At 51.7% G+C, this 24,211-nt stretch overlaps 1 protein-coding gene across 1 annotated transcript; it reads right to left on the bottom strand.

The window, feature by feature from the left end:
- Positions 1-1,051: 1,051 nt before the first annotated feature.
- Positions 1,052-21,558, bottom strand: KY (kyphoscoliosis peptidase). Its single transcript, XM_040613667.1, has 12 exons — positions 21,426-21,558; positions 20,320-20,382; positions 18,055-18,117; positions 15,891-15,965; positions 15,672-15,713; positions 14,953-15,003; positions 12,881-12,963; positions 12,407-12,515; positions 9,543-9,660; positions 3,773-3,961; positions 3,026-3,216; positions 1,052-1,953 (listed from the first exon to the last, which is right to left on the bottom strand). The coding sequence occupies exons 1-12, from the start codon at positions 21,556-21,558 to the stop codon at positions 1,052-1,054; spliced, it is 2,019 nt and encodes a 672-aa protein (XP_040469601.1).
- Between the last annotated feature and the right edge of the window lie 2,653 nt (positions 21,559-24,211).

Here is a 24,211-nt window from a genome sequence, read left to right as displayed (position 1 = left end):
ATAACAGGTTTATTGTAAATTCAAGCTCAAACATAATATCTGTCGGGTCATGCTAACACTTGCGGACATCCGAATCGTTTATGAAAATGTTGCTTGATCTCATGATGTGTATTTGTGGTGAGATTCGCTAGAAGACCACCTCTGCCTTGTGCGTGGAGGGGTTTTCCAAGAGTACAGCACCAGATAGTTTTTCACATGATAATAATGTCACTCAGCCTGCTAGTCCCATAACCCCTCAAGTTTTTTAGTTGCAGTCTTGCATAGACAGGTTGGAGTAAGGAGTGATTTTTGAGAACTTTATTCTCCACTTTAGTGTAGTTTTAGTTATGGAAACACCTATATGCTTGAGATACGGTTACAGTGTTAATATTGCAGAGTAAGTGTTTACAATTCAAATACTCTAATATAAAAAGGTAAAAATGATTTTGTTTATTGTATTTAAGAGTCAGTGTAAAAAGTAGTTTCGCAGTATCACTTAAATTTGTAAGACAACGAAGTGCACGAGAAAACTTGACGCTGTATCTTCTTCCTAACACTTCTCTTTCCTGGGACATATTTTGCAACTTGACTAAAGATATACAGAAACTTGGTTTAAATATTCTGAAGTTCCTCATGTCCAGTATTGCTGCTCAAAGCCAGGGTGGTGTGCTTTCTTCATCCTGCCCCGTAACTAGGTGGATTCTTCTTGGAGTAGCCATTGTAAGACTTTTCTTATGGTCCGTATCTCGGAAGCCAGTCGCTGCTGGCACAGAATGACCTATGGCCAGACAGTCAGTTGTTTTCTTCAAAATGTTTGTCTGGATGGTATTACTGGAACATAGGTGAGGGTTTTTCTTAATATCTTCCACTGCTGCTCCCTTCTTAACAGGATTTTCTGCTTCTTTGAACTTCTTTGAGCCCATGGTCTTGCAAAAGCCTGCAAGTGTTGTCCTGCATTCATTGAAAGAACAGATTTGATCAAGAGAATGAGCGATCTCCTAAAGCTGTACGGGTTTAGGGCACATTGGAAAGGTCGGTTCATGCCGGTGAGTGATCGAACAAGGAAGGGGTGTTACTGGGTCTCAACTTCGTATTTCAGGACGTGTGAGTAAAAGCTGTGGTTAGCGTTCTCGTGCACCATCACGAACACCTCTCTGCATCCTGAGGTGTTGCAGGTTCCCTCCCAGTAGCCTCTGCTCTGGGTGAGAGGGTAAGCGTTCTCCGCTTGAACTAGCACCTTCGCTATCCCGTGCATTTTGAGCTTAAACTGAACGTTGCGATTTGCCGGCAGCAAGCCAGAGAGTGGCTCCAGTATTTCGTAGTCTTCCACCCACTTGCTGTAACTCTGAGGGAAAGCTGGCCACTTCACTTCGGTGTTCAGGCACGTGATGAGGTAGTTGAAGATGTAGTCATAATTGCCAGGGTCTGACTTCTTCTTGGCATAGATTTTCAGAACAAAGTTCCCTGCGTGGGGAAGGTGGATCTTCAGCTCAATTTGGTTCCCACGACGGATCTGCATGATGTGCCGCCTCCCCATATCCTCTGTCAGGCTGCTGCTGTCGGAGTGCAGCGAGGCTAAGACGCTTATGTCTTTGCCCAGGGTGAAGGTGACAGAACACCGCCCGTCGTTGGTGGGAATGATGGGGTCGGGGTGTGACGGCCTCAGGAACCCTTGCCGCTCCGTGAACCAGCTTGGCCCAACAGGCTGGTGCAGGTCCTTTGGGAAGCGCATGGCTTTGTCCACAGACTTGCACTCTACGACGTATTCTAACACACAGCTGTAGACGTCTTCCGAGGCTTTGGAGGGCTTGGCAAAGATCTGCAGCTTATGACTCCCTGTCTTCTGTGGGTAGATATCCAGCTTCATTCCATGTTTTTTCAGAGTCATTAAACCGTGTTCGTCTGTTCCCTTCAGCTTAAACGTAAATAATGTGGCAGAACGGCAATCCACTGATACAGAGGCTTTTCCATTTACTGTGAAATACAAAGGAAAAGAAAATGCATAGGAGTTTCAGTAGATTTTTTGCATGTACACCCTGTTCTGGGAAGACTAATCTGTCCCAATAAATTGCTGCTTCTCTAACAGTAAAATAAAGAGCTGTAATTGACAGGTCATAGCTTGTCAGCTGTCTGCTTAGCTCAGCGGCCCCCAAAAAGGGCGCATGAAGAGTGGCCTTTGTTTTGGAGATGTGCATTTGTCCTGTTTTGATATACGCTGAAATGGAGCTGTGGTCCTATAGAATGTGAAAGCCTGTGTGAGCTATCATTGAAAGTACTGTCAGCCCGTGTGCTCGAGAAGAGCTTAATTGGGTGTGATTAGACCTGATTGCTAGTCCAGTGGCTGTTCCAAGAAGCTTCAGAGGGAAGTGTGGGAACCCTCCAGTATGAAGATATGAGATAATCTACTTCCCTATGAGCCTGTTCCCAAACAGCTTGAAGACAGCGTTAAGTCCTAAAATGTTGTTGCCTTTTAAGTCTGTGTTCTTAGCATTCATAAATTAGCTGCCTAGTTAAATTCCTGCAGCTCTTAAAATCTGAGGAAGGTGATCTTAAATGGGCCCTGGAGTTCCGTGGGGTTACCTGAATAGTTTTATGTTGAAAGAGCTGCTGGGCTTACTCGGCGTGCTCAGTATTGCATAAAGAAGTGCCTGTTTATGCATTGTTCAGTAATTCAAACTTTCAGAGTGTTGTAAAAGGTTTCAGTCTCATTTTCAAGCCAGAATTGCTAATATATAATAGCAATACTTCTGATTTTGCAGCAGTGATGCTGGCTGATAGAGTAACTCATCTTCAGCTGCTGACTGAAGCTTTGTTTTAGACCCAGGGCTACTACAATTTTTCATGGCTTGAAAAAAAAAAAAAGAGAAAAAAAAAAAAAAGAAAAAAGGGGATAAAAAAGACCTTCCTCTGCCCCAAGAGCTTTGAGTGTGTTCTGCTTGCCAGAACCAAGCTGGCAATGTCATTCACTACACGCACAACAGTGTGTGCTGGGTGGGGGGCTGCATAAGCAAAGATGCTCTGCAGCTTCCCCCCGGCAGGGTGTTACCTGTCTGGATGACAGCTGTCTCCGGCTGTGCCGTCAGCAGGCCCAACATGTAGAAGTTGCTGTTGTGCAGCATGTTATTCTCAAAATCTTTCAGCGTCAGTGTTGGTTTAAGAAGCTGCCAGTTACTGTTATCTGGGAAGTGATTGTTAATGAACAGAGCCGGGTGAGTCAGAAAATAAAACTCATTGTACCTGGAAGGAGAAGGAAGAGATGAAAGGAAGATGAGTAATTATAAATAACTAATGCTTCCCCTGCGCAGTGGTGGTGGTTTCAGCAGGAGGAAGTTGGAGTGTTTTGGGCCGCTGAAAAACCGAGACCAGCGGAGAAGGAGCCTGAGGCATTGGTCTTCCATTTCCAGGGCAAATGCTGAGCTTTTGGATAAACCCAGGGTATTTGCACTACCCCCTGCAACCACGGGCTCCTGAAGAAAGAGGGAGGCACTGCTTGTTGTTGGAAAGTGTGGAGGCGCCCTGGCTCAGGCAGCTGAAAGCCCTGGATCAGGTGCCACGTAGCATTGCACGAACTGAAGACGTGATAAGCAAAGTTTGCTTTTAGCAGTTTAGCAGCTTGCTGCTCAGGGCCGCTGCCTTTCTACAGGCACCTGCTCCACCCCTTGTCTAGGCAGCTCGGGGCTCTGGGTCTTGCGGTGGGATCTAAAGTTTGTCACTGGTGGTTGTGCCAAACCCATCAGCTTTCCTTCTGCCTTTGGGGTAGGTTTGTGTATTAACGTAGAGGATGGTTCTTTACCTGAAGGTGAACTTGGTGAAAGAATCATCGACAGAACCACTTCCCCAGGTGCTATCGAGTAAGTGCCACCTTCCATCAAGGTAGACTGCGTTCCAGGCATGGTCGGAGTCCCCTGTAAAGGTCTGCCCCATCTTGTACCCGTATCCCTTAGAGTATCCCGAGAGCTTCATGCACTGGATTCCTGCAATACTAAAAGGAAACAGTAAGATGCAGCAGGACACTTCTGTTTTAAACCTCTCGGTGTACTTTTGTGGAAGGACAAAAGGAGGAATGAAGTCTGGCAGACTTCAATCCTGTGGACCAGCTCCGTCAGCTCCTCGGGTGCTTCCTTGCAGCTGAGTCCCAGGGTGGGCATTTAAATGTCTGAAGCATGTAAGTGTGCTTCTCTCTGAAGATTCCCAACCTCTGACCCTGGGGGCAGGCTCTTGTGCTAAATGCCCAGGTTATTGCACTTTCCAATTCTTGTAACACCTTTGCTGTTAGCTGGGGTGGTGTATTTTTTTAATAGGAGGATCTTTGCACTTTGTGCAGCTTTCCTCGGGCTGCCGTCCTGTACCAGCCTGCTGGCGCGGCTGGAGACAGGCGAGTCCTCCCCTCTGACCACTGACATCGTGTAGAGACTGCGCTGTTCTGGGCTGTGCTAGCGAATGGCTTCGTGGGGGGTGGGCATGCCAGAGTAACCCAAGGGAATGACGCCCAGGGTGTTGGGCAGGGGCCGATTTTTCTTGTAGCCTTTGCCTGGGGACTTGGAGAGAGTGTCCCACTGGAGGAAGGGGCTTTGCTCTTCCCGTTTTTGCATATTCCTTCTTTCTGATGCACCTTTAATTCAGCGCTGTTAGAGGAGGTTGACAAAGATGAAGTGTGCTTAATTGCTTTCTGTCTTGTTACTCAGTGGAATCCCTTTGATGCTGTCCACAATTAGCCCGTGTAATTATAAATTAAAAGTGCGTCTGTTCATGCTTGTGTTCTCTCTGTGCCGGTAGGCCTGGTGTTTGACACCAGCTGAGATATCGTAGACCTCACGGGATAGTGTATGCTGATTTAGTTTCCTTAAAGAGTGAGCTTGTGCTTGCCCAGGGTACAAATGATTAAATCATCTATTTTTTATTTATTTTTAAAAAAAAAAGAATACCTGGGTTGATGTGTAAATAAGATTTAAATAAGCGCTGTGTTAAGAAGCTCTCCGCTGTTGATAGCAATGGATTCTAACTTTGGCATCTTATTTCAGCATTAATTTAAAATTGCTTCACTTAGAGGATTGTCTTTTGCGTAGGATGGTATTGACATTTTTCTTCTCCATTGAAAAGTACGTTAAATGGAACAGCTAGCTTCAGTAATAAACTGTGCATGCTTCAAGAGCAAGATTGTCTGCATAATGTGGGCTGAACTCAGAAGAAAAGTGATATTTATGGGGAAGATAATTAGCATGGCTGTTAAGAAGTCGAGGTCTGATAAACAGATACGGGCTGTAATTGGCAGTGCAGTAATGCTTACAGGGAGGGCTGCTTTTTTCACGGAGGTGTCGCGGGTTTAAAGGGAAGGTGGGCACTTCAGCTTCTCATGCAGGCTCGCTAAACTCGAACCTGGATGTCTTTGTGTTACTTTGTCGTTTGATACTCTTTCTTTAAGACTATCAATTTAAATTCTTAGATTCTTTCATAAATTCTTTAAGAAAGAGTATCAAAAATAGGTCCACAGCTGCAAAGGGCTGATGGAGAGCCACTGGGAGCTCCCGCTGGGCAGCCTGCAGAGAGAAGGGAAGGTTCCATGGAGAGGAGAAACGCGGCAGCGGCCCATCCCCGCTCGGGGTGGCCAGCGCAGAGGAGGGAGCATGCCGGCCAGCTCTCGCTTAGCCCGGGCTGTTGCGCGGCCACGCGAGGCACCGCCTGTCACGCGAGGTATTCAGAACGAACCGGCAAGCCTGGCAGGAATGCCGCCGAGGAACCTGGCGTTGCAGGTGGTCTGTAAAGTCTTTGCCAGCCCGCAGTCGCCTGTGAGCCAAATTCTAACGTGGAGCTGGGCAGTAAATCTGGAGCAACTCCACTGACAAGACTGGTGAGAGCTTGGATTTACATGGGGTAACTGAGACTAGGAGCTGGCCCGGGAACTTTAAGTAAGATTTGATCCTAGGAGCTTCAAAGGGGCCTAACAGGAGCTAAGTACCAAATTCCCACTAATTTCATGGGGATTGACGTCTAATCCTTCTAGGCTTCTTTAGACATTCTTTTTAGCTGGGTTATTCAGAGAGAACATTAAGGGACAAGTTCTGCCCTTCGTCCTCTCTGTGCTCTCACTTACGGTGACATTAGCAAAGCAGCAAAAGACTAGCAAAGAGCTTGTGCTGGGATGTGTTCAAAGTTTCTCTAATAATGGACAAACAAAAACCCAGGCTGAGACCTCCTGTAAAAGAGCAGTCCTGCACTGGTGAAAAGACTTACGGTGTCTGTTCTTGTGTAAATGACTTTATATAGATAAATTAACCAGACAGAGAGAAGATTGAAAAGATCTCCAGAAATGCTTGAAGGGGCAATGTGATGGTAGAAGATGACCTAAATACAAGGTGGGCTAGAAGAGCTGAATTAAGAAACAGTTGGCAACGTCCAGAGTGCCACGTTCAGCTCTGGGCCCCCCAGCATAAGGAGGCCATGGACCTGTTGGAGCAAGTCCAGAGGATGCCCCAGAGATGGTCAGAGGGCTGGAGCCCCTCTGCTGTGGAGACAGGCTGGGAGCTGGGGCTGTTCAGACTGGAGAAGAGAAGAGACCTTACAGCAGCCTGCCAGTGCCTAAAGGGTCTGACAGGAAAGCTGGAGAGGGACTTTTTACAAGGGCATGTAGCAACAGGACAAGGGGGATGGTTTGAAACTGGAAGATGGGAGATTTAGATGGGACATTAGGAAGAAATGTCACCAGAGCAGCTGTGGGTGCCCCATCCCTGGCAGCGCCCAGGGCCAGGCTGGACGGGGCTGGGAGCAGCCTGGTGCAGGGGAAGGTGACCCTGCCCGTGGCAGGGGGGTGGAACTAGGTGATGTTTAAGGTCTCTTCCAACCCAAACCATTCTGTGATTCTGTGGTCTGCTTGGTGCAGCAAGGAGGTTAAAGGCTGCATTGCTTTTCTGCTTCAGAAAGAGTAGGAACTAGTCTGGATCTTGCTACAGGTGTCACTGGAATTCAGTGGCACCTTCTTCCCTTTGATTTCAGGTTGACTTTGATGATTTCATCTAATGAAGAAACAAATCTGGCTTCTCCAGAGGGAGACAGAATGGTTTGTACTTGTGGTAGGTAGGTGTACTCTCCTGTGCCTGAAAAGAAGGAAAGCTACTGACTATAGAAAACAGGAAAAGCAAGAGGATGTGAAACCTGGATTATTTGCAGACTAATTATAAATAAGGAGCAGCCAAGTGGTCAGGTCCACTGTAGGGAGTAGGGTCAGCTGTGCTCGTAAATACGGTGCTGAAACCTCTGAAGTGCAAATAGTTGTTTTGCCTTCATTGTTAATTCTGGTAGGCGAGTTTCTCCCTAAGTCCAGGCTGCTAGGTTTTGCCCTAAACTGAATTCTTGAATTTCTCCTCTGATTCACTCGGCCACGCTGCCTCCTCCAGTTTGGTTGTCAGCTGAGAAGCCAATTCTTGATAAATGCTGCTAAAATATTGGTCGGGAGCCTGTGTTTACATTCATTGCTGTTACATCTGATGTTTAGAAACTGATGTTTTGTGGCCAGCTTCCCACTCTCCGTGCCCACCTTTCCTCTGTGACAGGAGTCTGCTAACGGGAAGAAGTCTGGCTGCCAAAGCTGTGGTCGGAGGTGACAGTGTTGTGTCGGCAACAGGAACTCTTCTCGCCGCTGGCACGGGGACAAGTAGGACTCAATCAGTGTCAGCTGCTGACTTCAGCAGGGCCTTTGGGGAGACTCCTGGGGACTGGCAAATTGGGTTGTTTGTGGAAGTTGCTTCTATGAGAGCCAGGTAAAAAAAAGCACCTTAAAGGACCTTTTTTTCACCCAAAACTTGGCTCTGAAAAAATCTTTGTATAAGACTGCTCTTTGTCTCTTGCCTTTATGCTTAGACTCAGCACAATACTTGAATGGTGCACAAGAAGAAGGGATGCAGAGATCCCCTTCTTGGAAAGGATTGGTGTCTTTGGTTATATTTCTCAAGAAAAGAGATGAACATTTAGCTAATATTTGACAGAAGTGATAGGCTGGATGACTGGGAGGTTTCCCGAATGACAAAATGAGTATTCAACCTGGAACTGAGGAATTAAGAGTAGATGAACAGAGCCTTTAAATAGTGAAAGATATCGTTGGAAATATTAATGTTTTTAATGAACTAAACATATGCTTTTTAATGAACAGATGCAAATTTCCCCTACTTCTAGCTGCTAATAACTGTGCCGTAAGATGCAGTTATAAATTCATACTTCATCATCCTGTTTCTTTATTTTACTCTTTAGGAAGCAGGATCTGATATGGTGGGATATGTTATTGGCTGGAAGCATTCACCACTTTAGCATCTGGCACAGGATTATTTTTTTTTTTTAAATCTGTCCTTTTCCCTGTAGATTTTGTTTGTTTCATGGTGAAAACCTTCCCAGGTCTTTTTTCCGTGGTGTGGAAAGCCAATTAATAACTGGTCTTTAATTTTCACAAGCTATCTTGTAAAGGGAAGCTGCTCTGCTGAGAAGGTGCTCCCTGAGAGAGCCACCTCGCAAGCCCACGCTCTTAGGAAAGTACATCATCGTCGCTTTCTGCCGCTAGGAAGCCCCTTCCAATTTTGTGTCTGCGTCATCAGGTCGAGTTTCCTCCTCCTGGACAACACTTCTACGTAAGGCTGGTCCCAAACTTGCCAGGTACCGTCCTGCCTTCACCGCCTCTCTAAGCCAAACTATTGCATCCAGCTGGGAGAGGCCAGATGCTGCTCCCTGCTGTGGTGCTTGGGGGTCGCCTTGGGCAACAGGCACCTCCTTTCTTTACTGGGGTGGGGAAGCATGAGGGAGCAGGGATTTGCGCTGCATTCGTCTGCGAGGCACCTGCGCTCCCTGCCGGGGGTGGGGGGGGGGGTGGGGGGGCTGCCTCTTCTGCAGCGTGGCTTTGTGACCGTGAAGTCCTGCTCTGGGGGGGGAAATCCCGCTCCTTCATGCAACTCATCCCCAGTGAAGTCAACAAGTTTTTGTAGGCAGGAGAACGGGTTTTAGTCATTAGATGCCGACATAGCTATTGAACGGGGATTGCAGTGTTGGCCTCCGCGGTGATGCACCTTGAGACTGACCGCAGAAAACGGTGTGGGGAGTGTGGGGCTGTGTCCCTGAGGTGCCTCGGTGGTGGGGGCAGAGGGCATCTCCAGAAGGTTCTGGGAGAGCTCCTTCTGGGGCTGTGCCTACCTCTTCCATGGGAGCATGTTGGAGACGACAGCCCTTCTTGTTTAAGTCTTGCCATGCTTTTAACCTTCACATAGAGATACTCAAAGGAAAAACCTGGCTTCTTCTAACCAAATTAGCTCTGTGTTTTCATCTGCCATTATGTTAATGCAATGCGAAGCTCAGCAGATGGCACAAAGTAAATTATGCTGGGGAGGGGGGGTGGGTGGAGGGAGTGGAGTAGGAAGCAAAATTGACCTTTCTAGGACTTGCTGTTTTTCCACAGCATGGTCTGAAAGCTAAAGTTCCACGTCCTGCTTAAAGTCACATCAGTCAATGCAAAGGCAGACAGAACAGGCACAGAGATGACAATGAATGTTAACGCTCCCTGGCACTGGATGTTTCTGAACTTAATTTACCTGCACATTTGTTCAAAGAGCCCAGCGTATCCCTCACAAATGCTCTTCCCCATCTGAAGCACATCTATGGGTTTGCTCGACAGCTGGCTTTTGTTATGGTAGCCCACTACGTCGTATTCTGCGGGAAGGAACACAGACATAAGTTCATCCAAAAGCCCGAGGCAGTGGGATCGATGGGCAGCAGGAGCAGCGATTGCATTGCTTTTCATCTCCGTGAGCGCCAGCAAAGAGAAACAAGCGGCAGCCGTGGCACCTGCTGCACGAGGATGTCACGGGGCTGGGGGCAGAGGGACAAGGTCTGTCGCTCGCCACCGCTTCTTCTGAGCCTGGGCTGAGGTTCAGCAGTTGAATCTGAAGGGGAGGAAAACTGCTTTTTGTTAGAGAAAGGAGGCCTTCCCAGGGGCTCCCTCATGTGGGGGGACCTACAGTCCCAGGACTGAAAGAGTCCTTAACTGGGGGGACTGGGGGGACCTACAGTCCCAGTAAAGAACAGAGCTCTGCCTGCGAAGGAGTTGGGCTTGTGTTAGTGTCAAAGGAAACCATTGAGCTTTTTGCACTCTTTACAGGCAATTTGCATTAAAAATACCTGGAAAGTATCTTGTTGGGAAGTACCCGGAATGATTTATTGCTAGTGAGTCATTAATACCTGGAAGCGTAGGAAATCTTAATTTGTTTGAATGAATGCAGAAAAGAGGCGCAGCAGGGTTCCTTCAGACGGAGCTTGAGGAACTGGTCTGGGAAGGTCAGTTCAATACTGACCAACCCTGGCCATGTCCATAACCTCTTTCTTAAAATACAAACATATTTTTCTGACAAAGCTCTAAGGAATGCTGCATCAGCTCATTCATCCTTTAATGCTGCGGAAGAGGAAAAAACTGCTGGCAACACGCTGTATCTGTGCTTTGATGAGATGCTGCAACCGCTTGGCTTTTACAGAGGGGGCTCGGCTGCCGGGGGGCTGGCTCGTGGGGCGGGGGGAAGGGCTGGCGTTCTCCACCTGGGCTGCTGGGCCACCAGCAAAGCGGCAGGGCACTCCGAGGGGTACGGGGAGCCAGCTGGCTGCATGTGGCTTTATGCTAGAAATGATAGCTAAAACAATTCCTTCTGGTGCTACTGCTGCATGGAGGAGCAGTCTGTCACAGGCAGGGAGCTGGACTGGGTGGGAAGAGACGCCCAGGGAGCAGCGCTCTCGCTTCAGATCCAGAGAGGGAGTTTATACATCAGTGCTCCTCCAGGAGAGACACCTTGCGTTTTTGTGAGCCGATTTAAATTCCCAGCACTGTGTTTATTTCCCATGCATGTAAACAGGGGTCAGTCTCTGCAGGAAGAAAGGAGAACGGGGGCCAAGAGGACGTGAAAAATCTTGTGAGTTGATCACGGCATACATGCCAGGGATCAGCGACAGCCCGTGAATGTGTGTAAGGTAAACGGAGCGACTCCAACCAGACTGGCTGTCCCGGGCAGGACCTGGCCCAGGCCGTGGCAGGCAGAGGGGAGTTAACAGCATAAAGACTGAATGATCAGCAGCCGCTGGGAGCTCGGCACTGGGATGAGTCGAATGCTCAGTTTCAGGAAATGCTGTGAAATCAGCAGTCTGCATATTTAAGGGCAAGATTAAAGTTGCTTGGGATTGACCTAACTATGCTAACCACGCAGCTGCTGGCAAAGCTCTGCTGATCTCAGTAGGCGTGAGATTAGGCTCGCCCTTCCAAAAGTGCTCTTCTGCTCTCCGTCAGCTGGCCTGTCCAGCCAGCAAACTGCACTCATCAGGATGTGTAAGAGGCGAGGGAAAGAATAGCTGTAGTTCTCTCCCTCTGCCCCAGGAGTTAATGGGAAAGAAACATTTCTGCATATGCTATTCAAAACGCCATCAAGTTCTGCACCCATTTTACCCCCACAAAGGAGCAAGGCACCTTTTGCTCCCTCTGATGTGCTGGACTGGAGAGGCTACAAATGCTGCCTCCTCCTCCTTCCTTGTCCTCTTCACATCTCTCGGTTATTTCTGAAACTCTGGTGTTGCTTGGGTTGGGGTTGGGTAGGAAAGGGCAGGGGCAGCTGCATCATTGCAGCTCTTGTGCAAGTGGGAAGGGTGGCACGCGCGGGCAGGGGCGGCGATGGCGCAGGTGGCAGCCGCGCTGTGAAAGCTGGCCTCTCTGCTGCGCTGGCGTGGCTGGTGGGAACGCAGTTAGGGACCAGCTGGAAACTGGAGCGTGGGACGTGTCCACAAAGCACAGGGGCAAAGCTGGCAACGAAACTGTCCAGAGACTGCCAGGGGCCGCAGGGCACCTCCCGCTCAGCGCCCGGCTGTCCAGGCGTGCAAGGGGTGGTCTGCTGCCCAAGGAGGAGCTGCAGAAGCAGCTGTGATGACACCGAACTGGGCAAGGCAGCTGGATGGTTCCTGGTGGTACCTACGCTACGCTGAGACCATCCTGGAGCGAAGGCACCAGCAAGCAGAGTGTGCTGGGAAGGGTGGCACAGGGGTTTGGGACAGTGGTGGAGATGAAACCTCTGCTGGGGTTGGATGCCTTTGAAGGTGACAACCAAGCCCCTGGTGCTTGGCAGCCTGGCTTCATGCTTAGGTGATAGGGGCTTGTATGGTTACGCCTTCGAGTAAGTCAGGTAGGAGTTACAGATTCATCACGTGGGAAAAAATAATTTCCACACAAACCTTGTCAGGCCTGGCAGTGCCCGGAGAGGGACTGTGGGAACCTCCGAACATGCTCCTGGATAAATATCCCCGGGACGCCTTCCTCCCGCCCGCCGCGTGAAACTAACCCACCCGGTGCGCGGGAAGCTGCAATGGCCGCGTAGCGTGCAAATTGTCATATGCAGCCTTATCTTCTCCACTGCAGGTCTCAGCCTACCTATGTGATGGCATATCCACATCCATATGGCTCGGACTTTTTCCAGATCAGTCCGGGCTTGTTTGAGCAGGGCTTTAACGAGTTCCTCTACGCTGTTCTTGACGTTCACCTGTTTGTGAAGAGAAAGCATTGCAAGACCGTGGTGAAGAAATTGCTATGGTAGGTCTCCATTCCTCCCTGCTGCCTTGTTCTTCTGAAGCCAGTGAGACCCCACCTGCCAGGAGACTGCTCTAACACAAGCTCTGTTAAAAATAGAACTACAAAGCTGTAGTTCCAGGTTTCAATGGTTTCCCTCCTAGATTGGGATCTGTGCTGCTGCTCTTTGCAGGGAAATGGTTTTTCAGTTGTTTGGGAGGTTCTGAGGCGCTTGCCCTGATGGCTGAGGCTAAGCTGGCGTTAGGGCTGGTAGCTGGGTTTCAAGGAACATCCCTGCAGGGGAGCTGGGAGGAGGACAGAGACAAAAGCAAGACTTACTTTTAATGCGTAGGCATCCAGCTTCTCAAATTGCTGCAGATCTACTGGCATGGATTTCAAAGAGGATTTGTCCCATGGATATGCTGGGAAGAAATGAGTTGTCATTGTCTGGGGAAGGGAGGGGATATTTTTCCTGGCTTGAATGAGGGGATGCTGCAGAGCCCCTGGCCAGCCCGCAGAGGCATCCATCAGCGGGTGCTTAGGGAGCAGAGGACACGAGGGCACTCGCAGAAGGTCCCTGCCAGCTGCACAGGAAGCAGGAGCCATCCTGTCTAGTCTGGGGTAATTTGGGCAACACTGGAGTGGGAGGTGCCCCTGCATCTCTGGCACCATGTAACAGCATAGAAAATCCCGGGACGCTGTGTGGAGGTGCATGAGATACAATGCAGAAGTCCTGGGGAAAATCTGTGCTATGGAAGCCCTGGCAAAAACATGACTTAAAAAAAACCCCACCAACCAGCAAAGAGCGGGGTTTCTCCAGTAGTTTTGCTGAAAGCAATGACTGTTTTGTGTGGTAAAGGGCCACGATTCTGCCTGAATGCAAACACACGAGGAATGTAACACAGGGAGCGGCCAGACTGAAACCGGTGTGCCTGCCCCCCTGCCTGCACTTTGCAGGCTCTCTGCTCCCGGCTCTGCTCGGTGTGAACAAAGTGTTAATAACTTGCCCTAATTAATCCGATAACTTATTTTTTAACAGTCTTCAAATGAACTGACACCGTTCCCTCTCATCAGTGAGCCACCTGAGTGATGCAGCTATAGCTCGGAACAGAGATGTGTTGGATGGATGTCTCCCCTGGACCGCTGCCTGCTCAGCTCTGCCTTTTCTTCTGGGCTGGTGAGAGGAGAATTGAGCTCTACGGCAATCTCTCCCCTTGTCATGTGCTGTCAAAGCCACTGAGGACTAAAGATATTCTTCTAGCTATCTCTGTAGGATTGTTATTTTGCTGGAAAAAAAGGATTTAAAAGAGATCACGAAGTGAAAATGCTGTTGTGTGACTCCCGGGTGCTGGGAGAGGTGAATGAATGGTGCCACAGAGCTGCTGTTTGCCTGCGGAGAGGTGACAAGGAGAAGTGAATTGCCTTGGGCTGTGCGCGGGGGCACAGAGGCTTTGGCTGGTTGCATACTGCTTTATTTGTGACCCCTGGTAAGCAAGCAGGACACCCCTCTGCTGCCTGCTCAGCGCATGCCAGTGGGAGCGGGATGCGTGGGAGGCTCTGAGAGCATCCTATCCTGGTGGAGAAGCCAGCAGTGCTTCTGAAATCCATATGCATCACCTGCTCCCTCTCCCCAAAATGGGGCTCTGGCCCCTTTGCTGCCAGCTTCAGCCCACTGGGGAGGTGGTCAGAAGGTCTATTCCTGACTGCAAAGGCGTTCGGTTAATGCAAGCCTTGCTTTTCTTGGAAACCTCCAGCCCAGGGAGGGGCCATGGGGCATCCTGCATCCTACATCCCGGTGGCGGTGCAGACTGCCGGGTGGGATGCAGGTGCATCCCTGAGTCGGGCAGGCGCCTGCCTGCCAAAATCAGTGTGTAGGCACACAGCATCTGTTTCTTTAACGGCTTGTTTGTTTATCTCTGTTTTCCCTGAAAAGGGCTATTACGCTGACCTGAAGAGAGATAAAGCAGATTCATGCCTTTAAAGGTTCCCACTCTCTACAGCTCTGAAAATTACTTTTTGCCTTTTGGGAATGGGCTGGGTTTTTAAAATTGGTTGTCACTTTTTGTCTTTGTCAGGTTATAGCTGCACAGGCTCCCGCAGCTGGGGGGTCCGTGGTAGCTCAGGCCGCCCTGTGCCGTTAGGAAGCACGCGTCGAGCCTGTTTGCAGAGTGCCCTTCCTCGGCTGTGGGCCTGGGGGAGGTCTGGGGCTTGTGTGACGTTCCCAAAGCCACCCCCATCTGCCACCCTGATGAACAGGGGGTTGGGAAGCTGGTGCTAACAGCAATTCAATCCCTTGTCTGTGTGCATCCGTCTAGGCTTGCAGCAGGGCACGCCCTGTGGCTGATGAGCTTTGTCGCTGGGGCTGCCCTGCGGTGCCACTAGCGTGGGGCCAGGGGACAGCTGACAGTTACCGTGCAGGTCTTTTCCTCCTGGCGGCCGTGGGGCTTCGGTCCTCTGGAAGCCTGGCAAAGTGGAGAAGGGAGCATGAGGTGAGCAGGTGTTGGCAGAAGAAAAAAAGACAAACAGAAATAAGTGAGCCTGGGGAGCAGGACTGGGTGGAAAAAGCTGGAATTGAGGCTTGTCTTTGCCCATTCCCTCGCGTTCGGACATGGATGTCAACGCCCTGCAGAGCATGAGTGCCGAGGGCAGAGGGATGCAGCAAGCCGCCTGCACCGAGGGCAGAGGGATGCAGCAAGCCGCCTGGACCGCCGTTCGCTCTGCATCCCTCCCTGCCACCCTGTGGCTCTGCAGAAGCCACATTCCCCAGCAGTCAGACATCTCCTGTTCTAGCCTAAGGGCTGGGGACATGAAACCCCTGCCCACCACTCGGCCAAACCCCCCAGGCATGGAAGAAGGGAGAGCTGAGCTCCAGAGCTGTTAGGTGATAACCCTGCAGAGAGCTGTGCGGCAGCTGGAGGACTTCTGAGGGACACTGTGGCCCCCAGAACGTCACCACCTGCTTTAGCCTAGGGCCGGAGCAGGAGGAGGGGGAGACACCCTCTGCCCCAGAAGCAGAAGGATTTTGCTCCTTGAGCCCCCGTGGGGAGAAGGGAGCCTGTCTCCTCCTGGGAGCAACCTCCAGGGCAAGGGCTGGCTGGGAGACACGTGCCGTGGTAGAGCAGAACCTCACCTTTGTTGTCCTGACCTCTCAGGCTGGGCAGCCTCCGGGGACCTGCAACAACCCCGGCATGGTTAGTGCCGTCACCGTGACCCCGGCCCTGCTCGAGGGGCACAGTGTCTCCTCAACCCCCCAGGCTTCTTGCCCTCCCTACTTCCACAGCGGGAAGGATGCGGCCCCTTTGCCCTCCCGCCTGGACCCGCTCTGGCGGGCTGTGAAGCCGGGCTGTACCTTTTCCAAAGGAGAGTTTCCTCAAGAGTTGTGGGGTGGTGTCCCTGGGGTGAATCTCCACCGTCACTTGGGTGTCTGCAAGAGATGATGATAAAAACCCTAAGAAAGGGAAAACTAACCAGGACGTGGAGGGGAAGGGCAGGATTGCCTGCCAGGGCATCGCTGAAGCCCACTCTTAGTTTTAGCAAAAGAAGCGACAGCTCTGGCGATTGTGAAGGGACAAAAGCGCTCGGTTTTCCAGGCAAAACAATGCACCCTGAAGATAAACTGTACGGTCAGAAAGCCTGTGGTGACCTCTGGTATAATTTGTAATTCTCAAAAAATAAGAGGCAGCCCGTTATAGCCTGACAGGTGATAAAGTGGATCATAAAAAAAACAGAGGTCCTCAGCGAGGATTATGTGGCAGCTTAAAAAAAAGGTTTATCACCATATTAAATAGCTCTTGATGAAGGTACGGTAAGCAGAGAATCAATTTCTTTCATTGATTTTTCTTGGAACCAAGCAGAAAAATGCTCAGAGCTATGAAAATGGTTTGACTTGTGATACTGAGATTTTTGGCAGAGGCTGTTGCTTGTAAGAGGCAGCGTCCTGGCAGAGCGGCTGTGGTCCAGGTGTGCTGTGATGCTCCAGAACAACCTCACGTGGACAGCTGGAGGTCTTGTGTTTAAAGTTTCATAGAAAGAAGTACAAAGAGAAAAGTTAGGGAGCATCTTGTAAGAATTACCTGAACTTTTTGAAAGAGTCTGCATTTTTTTGGGTGAGTATTTCAGGAGGTTTTGCCATCAGCGAGGTTCCCTGGAGGACCTCAGCACGCTCGTGGGCTCTCCGTTTCAGATCAGACAGGAGGTTACTTTGGAGACCAAAGGTCAAGATGTTAATGCACCTCAGCGCTGCCATCCAGTCCCGTTTGTTACCTCCTACAATTTTATCAAGAGTCTCGTGACATTTGGGGTTTTCCTTGAAAGGCAGCTCTTGGAACCAGCTAATTAGGTACGAATCTGCACTTTCATCAATGGGTAAGTTTTTCCGCAGCATTTAACTTCAGAAAAAGTTAAGTATCTCCTGTGATTAGGCAGAAAGATTCAATGGCCTTTAAACCCCAAAAGCAGAAGGCAAGAAAACCTGCAAGAACTATAAAAAAATCCCCTTTTAAATCCTAGACTTGCTCCAGTTCTGGGATGACTGCAGATATCAGCAGTGGCAAGATTATAGCTGGCTGGTGTATTTTGTCGGTTCATTTGAAGGTAAAATGAAGTTGTTTCTCAAAGGGACAACTTTGTGCAAATGGTATGTTTTCCTTAATACTTTTATATTTTCATGAGTCCTTTTTTTATTTCTCAACATTATTTCTAGCTTTGGGGTTTTGCGGGTTTTCTTGCCAACTTCCACATTCTCAGTTTTTCACCATAAATTAAAACTTTGTTTTCAAGAAACAAATTCAACGGTGAGGAATGCCTTCTTCCAGTAAGTTTAAAAAGCACTTAACTAATGAAAAAGTGTAATCCCACAGAATTTTTTCAAAGTGCTACATCCACTGCTTTAAAAACTAATGATGTGAAATGGTTACTGATGGTTTTATGATTTTTTTTTTTTTTTTTACCATTCCTAATCAAGCTATCCTTCATGAAGGAACACTTGCCCTTCTCCTTGTTCTCTGTGGCCAGAGAAGTCCTTGGCCTGCGAGCGCTTTGGGTGCAGCGGGCCCAGCACCCTGCTGCCGTGCAGGGATGGCTCCTCGCAAGGATCTACCCTGCGAAGGGACTTCTGCACCCAGCTGTTTTAAGCGAAACTTTCGCCAACATTATTTCTTGCAGCTCCTGCCCCCTTCCAGCAGCACTGCCGTACCTGACGTTGGCAGGAGGACGCGGAGCTCCCCGTGCTGTCTGGTTACACCTGTGCTGTGCCTGGTGGTCGGGGGATGGGGTGGGGGTGAGGGCTCAGGTGCTCCAGGAGCCGCCTCCTTGCATCCACACTGAAAGACCCAAGGATTCTCCAGGCTTCCCTGGGATTTTTAATTCTTTATGATCAAGATCACAAAATTGTTGGGGTGGGCTTTTTGTGCTCTTTTGGGGTGTTCTGAGGTTATTTTATTGCAGCAAAACTGGAGCGGGGGCTGGCTGGAGCCCTGCTCTGAAGAACTGGAATCCCTTGGGTCGCCACTCACCTTCGTTAGCGTGGGGAGTCACGGCCTGCGCCTGCTTGCAGGGCTCCCAGGAGACTCGCCGGCCTGGATGCACAAAGGAAAACATCTCAGCGCCTCGAAGAGAGCGGACGCGCCCGGCGCGGAGGCGGGTGAAATCGGTGCCTTTGCTCAGCAGCGGAGTAAGTAACAACGCAAGAAGCCCGACCCGCTTCTCCAGCTTTGAAGCCCAGTTGCTTTGGGGCACCTGGAACTGCTCCAGAGGGATGCTCCAGCCTTGGGAAGGGTTGGAGTGGGTGCTGCTGCTCAGGGTGGGGTTAGGGTGCTTGGCCCAGTGGGTGCGTGTTTGGAGGGGTGGGTGGGAGGGAAGGGCAGCCTGGGGGGCTCGGAGGTGATGCGGTCCCTGAGTGGAAGCGTTGGTGTGGTTGTCAGCATCTCATCCTCATCTTCGCCTCTCCTCCCTGTGCTCTGGGAGCCCCCGGCCCTCTCGGCGGTGCCGGCTGGCCCCGGGGTCCGGGGGGCAGAGGGAGGTGTGGGGAGCACCTGGCGTGCCCGGGGACCACGTGGTTGCAGGCGGCATAAATCTGCCCCCCGGGCTGTGCTGACAGTTAGCCAGGGCAGCCAGCAAATGCCAGGCGATGCTGAGCCCGAGCTCCCGCGCGGCTTTGGATGCTCCAGCCCTGCCGGAGGCGGGGTGGACCTTGGCCAGGGCGATCCCTCACTCTTTTTCAAAGCGTCATGGGATCACCGTCCTGCCAGGCACCAGAGACCAGCACAAGGAACCTGGTTTTCACGGCTCGTCCCGAAGGCCAGATACCATTCGCACCTCGTGGCTGTGACAAGGATCAGGCCCATGAATGATGGGATGGCGGCGTGGCACGGGGCCGCAGCCGGTGCGCCGCGGTGGGGCTGGGGCGAGCCTTATGCAGTACAGTTTGTAAATATTGTGGCAGCACCAGCTGCTCGGTGGTGTCAGAGGCTTCATCAAGATGCTCACACGGCTGATTAAAGGGGAATTTATTAACCCCTGCGGTGCTAGAGGAGCGAAGGCTCTGCCTGTTCCTCTGGCATCTGAATTCCTTCATAAACCTCGTGGGGATTTAAATTGTGCCTAAGGCAGGGCTGCGGGGGAAGGTTTCCTATATGCATACTAAATACTCCTGCCGTTAGTTCAGGGTTCTGAATGATCAACACTGTCCTCTTGCTTGTAATGGAGGTTCTGACTTGTGCTCTGCAGCCCCGGTTGCAGACCCTTTTGAGCATGACAGAGGAGCGAAAGAGTGTGTTGCATATTTATCTGCTTCCCAGAGTGGAGGCTTTTGTTATCTGGTGTCTGAGACCATCAGATTTATAAAAAAAACCCCAAACCCAAAGTTGTATCGTGCCGTGAAATATTGCTTGCTGACGGTCTGTGATTGCCATCCAGCCACCACTGGTTCCAGAGGGGCTTTGATCAGGGCTCTGCCGAGCATCGCGCTGGGCACAGCCGTGGCTTTTGTGTGCTGCTGTTGCTTGGCCTGTGGGAGCAAAGCTCCTGTTTGCTAGAACTAGAATCCCCTCTTTGATACCGGGAGAATTACCTGTTGTCTTGCTTTACCTTTGCCCCCCGCTTTTCTCTGCTAGGCACCACATTGGGCTTAGACTACCAGGAAAGTAAATCGGACGCTCTGATTCACCTTCACCTGGCTGCATGCAACCAGAGGTAACCTCTTCAGGTGTTCCTTCCAAACTGTTTCAGGGCAGAGGGGTGAGGAACGGGCAGGGGACCATGCAAGCCTAGCAGCGCACGGTTCCCGGGTCGCGATCGCACCTGCCTCACACTCAGCAGTCCCTGAGCGGGAAGATGAAGGATGGACTGGTGGGCAGATGGGCTGAAACCCCAGAGGTTTCTTGCACCCCCCAGACTCTGCTTAAGCTGTGTGAGTGCTGGGGAACTCTCTGGAAGCTCTATCTGCAGCTTGAACGATTTGGGGCACTGCATCACACCCTGCCATCAGCTGGCTGTGAAACGTAAGAGCTCTGTGCACCTGAAATCTGGCCAAGCTCGAAGGCAGCTTGCAGGAGAATCCCCTGCAGGTGGCTGCGCCTGGGCTCTGCAGTGCCACCGACGGGCACCGGCCACGGGGCAGAGCAGAACCGGGAGGGGACATGGCTCCAGGCCCCATTGAAGCCCCCCAAAGCGCTGGGTTTTTTCAAGCATGCTCGAGGGGCACAGCTGGGTGCTAAATGCTAAATGCAAATGGGGTTTGTGTGCTGTGGTTAGTTTATTAGTACAGAGAGATGACATACCGTTAAGGTCTCTCCCCTGAGATGGCTGTGATCTGCTGTTTCCATTTCCATCATCCTGCAAACCTGTAAAACAGAAACGTGAGATTGGCAGGCTGTCCTCCTGGAGTGAGGTTCTGGCACTGCCTGGAGGCCAAGCACTCCAAAACCTTTCATGTAACCTGTCATTCCAGCTAAACACAGGTGTCATCGGGATCCACCTTCCCTGCCTCAGCTGCAGCGTTTGTTGCAGCCCCTGTTGCTGGAGTATGAAATACCAGGAGGAGGAAAGTGCAATAGTCCAGGTCTAAATGGCTTTGCTAGGGCTTGCTTCTAGCTGGGTAGTGCTGGGTGCTGTGCTAGGTGAGGCATGAACACAACTTCTGCGTCAGCTTTGCCTATCCTGGTTAGCCTGGAACTGGTTGTCTGAAAAATCTGGCTTTTCCCCAAGGTTTTAGGGCAGGAATACTACATTTTCTCCTTTTACTTCTGCAGGGAGGGTCCCCTTACAGTTGCAGAGCACAGCCTTAGCTTTTTGGAAAATCCCCTGAAGCATAGGAGCTGGAGCGAGGGAGACTGTCCCAAACTGTAGCTATAAATGGCTCAGGGTAGTCATCCTTGGAGACAAAGCTTAGACACGCTTCAAACAAAACAGTTTTGCCCCTGTAGTCTGTTGTAGTAGGTGCTGGTCTGGGGTGAAACTGCTGAGTTCTCGCCCTGCTCCCCTCGCACAGCCAAGAGAGCCCGTGGAGGCATCTTGGGGCCACCGCGGGGCAGAGCAAGGTGCAAACATAGTCCTCAGATTAGTATCTGTGCATCTGTCACCTCCTCCTGTCCCCTGGGTCGCACGCACCAGAGCCAGGCACCAAGCAACATGCAGCATGCACCGTTGCACGAGCGAGGGCTCTCCTGCACCAAGAGGACCAGCAAATGCATGCTGGGTTTCTACAAAAAAAAGTTCCAGGTTTGGGGTTTTGCAGCATGTCTGCAAAGGAAAAGAGGAGAAAGAAGGTGGGAGGGAAGCCCAGACCCTGCTCCAAAGCTGCTGCCTCGCTCCACCATCTACCAGGCAGCCGGTGCTGCACCTGCAGCCCTCCCCTCCCTCGCACCGATGGCAGGCGGGACGTTACCTGCGCCTCGGCTGCCTTCCGTCTGCCTCTCTCTCTGCCCTTTCTGCTTGCTGGCTGCCTCCTCAGGGTGGACAATAAGCAGCAAATTGATCGTTACTGCACTGGGATCTGTCTTAAAGTCCATGGTACCCATCAGAGCATGGCCAGGGCACCGGTTCTCCCGCAGAGCTGCTGCCGCTGCGAGCTGCCGTGTTTATTTTCCGCCCTTGGAAAGGCGAGCGCGCTCCCCCGAGCTGGGGCTGGCCCTGCCAGCTGCACCAGAGCGCTCTGCCAAAGCCGACCCTAATGAAGAGGTTACAAGTCACCTTTGAAAGGAAATCGCAGGAGGGATCCATTTCCTAAAGCAGAGGAAGGAGCTGCGTTTTGGCCGGAGGGGGGGTCTGGTTTCAGAGCGTGCCCCCGGCTCCCCCTCCCATCTCTCTGCCCTTTTCGGATTTAAGCACTTGTCCACACTCAAATCCCCCAGCAGCACTGTTTGCTGGGGGGGATTCGCTTCCCAGTGCTGGCAGAAATCCTTAAAAGGCTTTCTTGTTTGGTCCTCTCCCCCCACAGAAACGTAAAGGATGCTTAGGAGCGTCAATAATAATGATAACCGCTGCAGGAGGGCAGTAGCTGCACGGGGAGAACAGGGCTGGAAACGGGGCACCAGTAGCCATTTGCTGTGGGGAGGATCGGTCCTTGCAGGGCTGCCCGGCGTGCAAAGGGACAGTAGGGAAGGGATCTGCAGGGTGCAAGCCAGATTGTCCCAAAGGAGCCAAAAAAACAACAACAAAAAATATCAGCCTCCCTCTGCCTCCGTCAGCTTGCAAGCCTGGCTCTCGGGGGTGGCTGGAGACCGCTAATCAAAAAGGAAAGCTGTGCAAATCCCCAGCTTTCTAGAAACCCTCCCAGCCTACAAAACGGGGGAGAAGAAGGGTTACAGTGCGGGTTAGCAACTGGGCTCAGCTGGTCCCTGCAGCTCGGAGCAGGGGCTGGCAGGGAGACACTTTCTAATTTTACCGCTGGCCCCTGTCCTGCCTGTGCTGCCACCCCGGCGGCTTGGCTGGTGGTCCCGGGGGAGCGGTAGCACCTGTAGGCTGAAGGACTCTCCAGCAGCGTTGGGAAGGGCTGCAGGAGGCACCGGCTGGCAGAGCCGGGGGGGTTGGGGAGCTTGGCATGGGCAGGGGGCCTTTTTGTGGGTGTTCCGAGCGCTTTTTGGGCAGGAGTGTGAGAGCCCTGGGTTCTCTGCCTGTGGGCCGGGGAGGTTGTTGTCCTGGGTCCGTGGGGCAGGAGCTGGTACTACTGCCCGGTGTTAGGTTACTCATGTTTGGAGACATGGGTTTTCCCCATGGATCTCTATATAAATCCTGTTCCCTCCCAATCTCCTGCCCCTTTTCTGTTCCTGAGCCCCGTCCAAAGCACGGACAGCCGATACACCCCCGTGCTTGCCTGCAAATCCAGCCCTAAGCAGCTCCTCAGCATATCCAGAAATAGCATACGTGGCTGTGGGGAGCCTTCCTCCATCCAGCTTTGCTGGTGCAGCTTGCATGGCCCCGCACCCTCCGTGACCCCCTGGATGGTGCCCGCAGCATCCCTGCCACGAGGGGAGCGCCAGGGCTGGGGCATTGCACGTGACCTCCGCTAACGCAGCGAGAGTCCCGTGCCGGGGATGGATAATGTTGCTGAGGTCCAGGCAGCGGGTTTGCTCTTTAGTTCATGCATTGGGGTGACTTTAGGTTCAGGGGTCCCTGGTTCAGCTCTGGCTGTACGGAACTAGCTGGAGGTGGTTAAAGCTGAGGCGGGGGAGGGAGGGAGGGAGGGACAGATGCACGCTGAGGCGCGCTGGGCTCTGCCAGGCAGACTTTCCAAGCCATCTGGGGCTTGCCCGTCTCTGGTTCAGGTCCCTGAGATTTATGGCTGGAGTGACTTTCTAATCACAGTTTCACCATCTGCCCGTTGGCCTTTAGCACCCCGCTCTCACCTGTCACCCAGCCCTGCCGCCCGTGCGCCCGTGAGGAGCACCCTTTCCTCCCCATCTGTGGCTCAGCCCTTGCTCCTGCGGGTCCCTTCTCCCTCCCTCCCAGGTGGGCCACTCCGATCTCCTGAACTACCCCATCGCAGCGGCTGAATCTTAATTCTGGTGTTGCCCAGGTCCTGCACCAAGCTCTGCTCCAGCCAATGCATCTTCCCACCAACCCGCTTTGCTTTGCTGCTGCCCCCCACCCACAGTGACTGCCCTGCGCGCCCTGGCCTCGCTCCTCCAGCACGGCAGCTCGCTGCTCCTCCTGGTCTGCTCTTCACCTTGCTCCTCTCCAGCTCCAGAAAGGTGATGGCCCAGTGACAGTAAGAAGGAAAAAACAGTAATCTGGCTGGGGACGTTGGGAAAAGGTTTCAGTGGTGCAACCCCAGTCACCCTGCGAACGTGAGCTGCGCCCGGTGCAGGCACTGGAGCAAATGTTGTGGTGGCACCAGGTGATGTTAAGCTGATGCATTTCTCCCCTGGCAGCTCTGAGCTGGAGCCTCCACAGCTGAGCACGTGGCAGTCACTGCCTTGGTTGCTGCTGGCTCTTTCCTTCCTGGCAGGCTGTAAAAATTAGTAGTCTTGTTTTATTTTAATGGTGAAGTGGCTGCTCCTGGCCCCGCTGCCCGTAGGCAGCAGCGCTGCAGGCTGAGCACGGCTCCGCTGCCTGTCCTCCGGCAGCCCCAGCTGCCTGCAGCCAAAATGCATTTCCAGCACAGTGAAAGCATCTGCAGGAGGCTTCTGCTTTCCTAGAAAGAACGATCATCAGGGAGAAGGTAGCCGGTTT

Source organism: Falco naumanni, chromosome 13 (assembly GCF_017639655.2).
Source record: "Falco naumanni isolate bFalNau1 chromosome 13, bFalNau1.pat, whole genome shotgun sequence".
Lineage (NCBI taxonomy): Eukaryota > Metazoa > Chordata > Aves > Falconiformes > Falconidae > Falco > Falco naumanni.
Note: the sequence above shows the minus strand (reverse complement) of the source record. Positions and strands in the feature narration are given on the sequence as shown.

Excerpts from the sequence above, each read along its gene's own strand:
- KY (XM_040613667.1), bottom strand. The coding sequence starts at position 21,558 with ATGGGTACCATGGACTTTAAGACAGATCCCAGTGCAGTAACGATCAAT. Across the intron at positions 9,661-12,406 it reads GTGGATATGCCATCACATAG|AATACGACGTAGTGGGCTAC; the intron begins GTAGGCTGAGAC and ends TCCTTCCCGCAG. Across the intron at positions 1,954-3,025 it reads GACAGCTGTCATCCAGACAG|TAAATGGAAAAGCCTCTGTA; the intron begins GTAACACCCTGC and ends TGTATTTCACAG.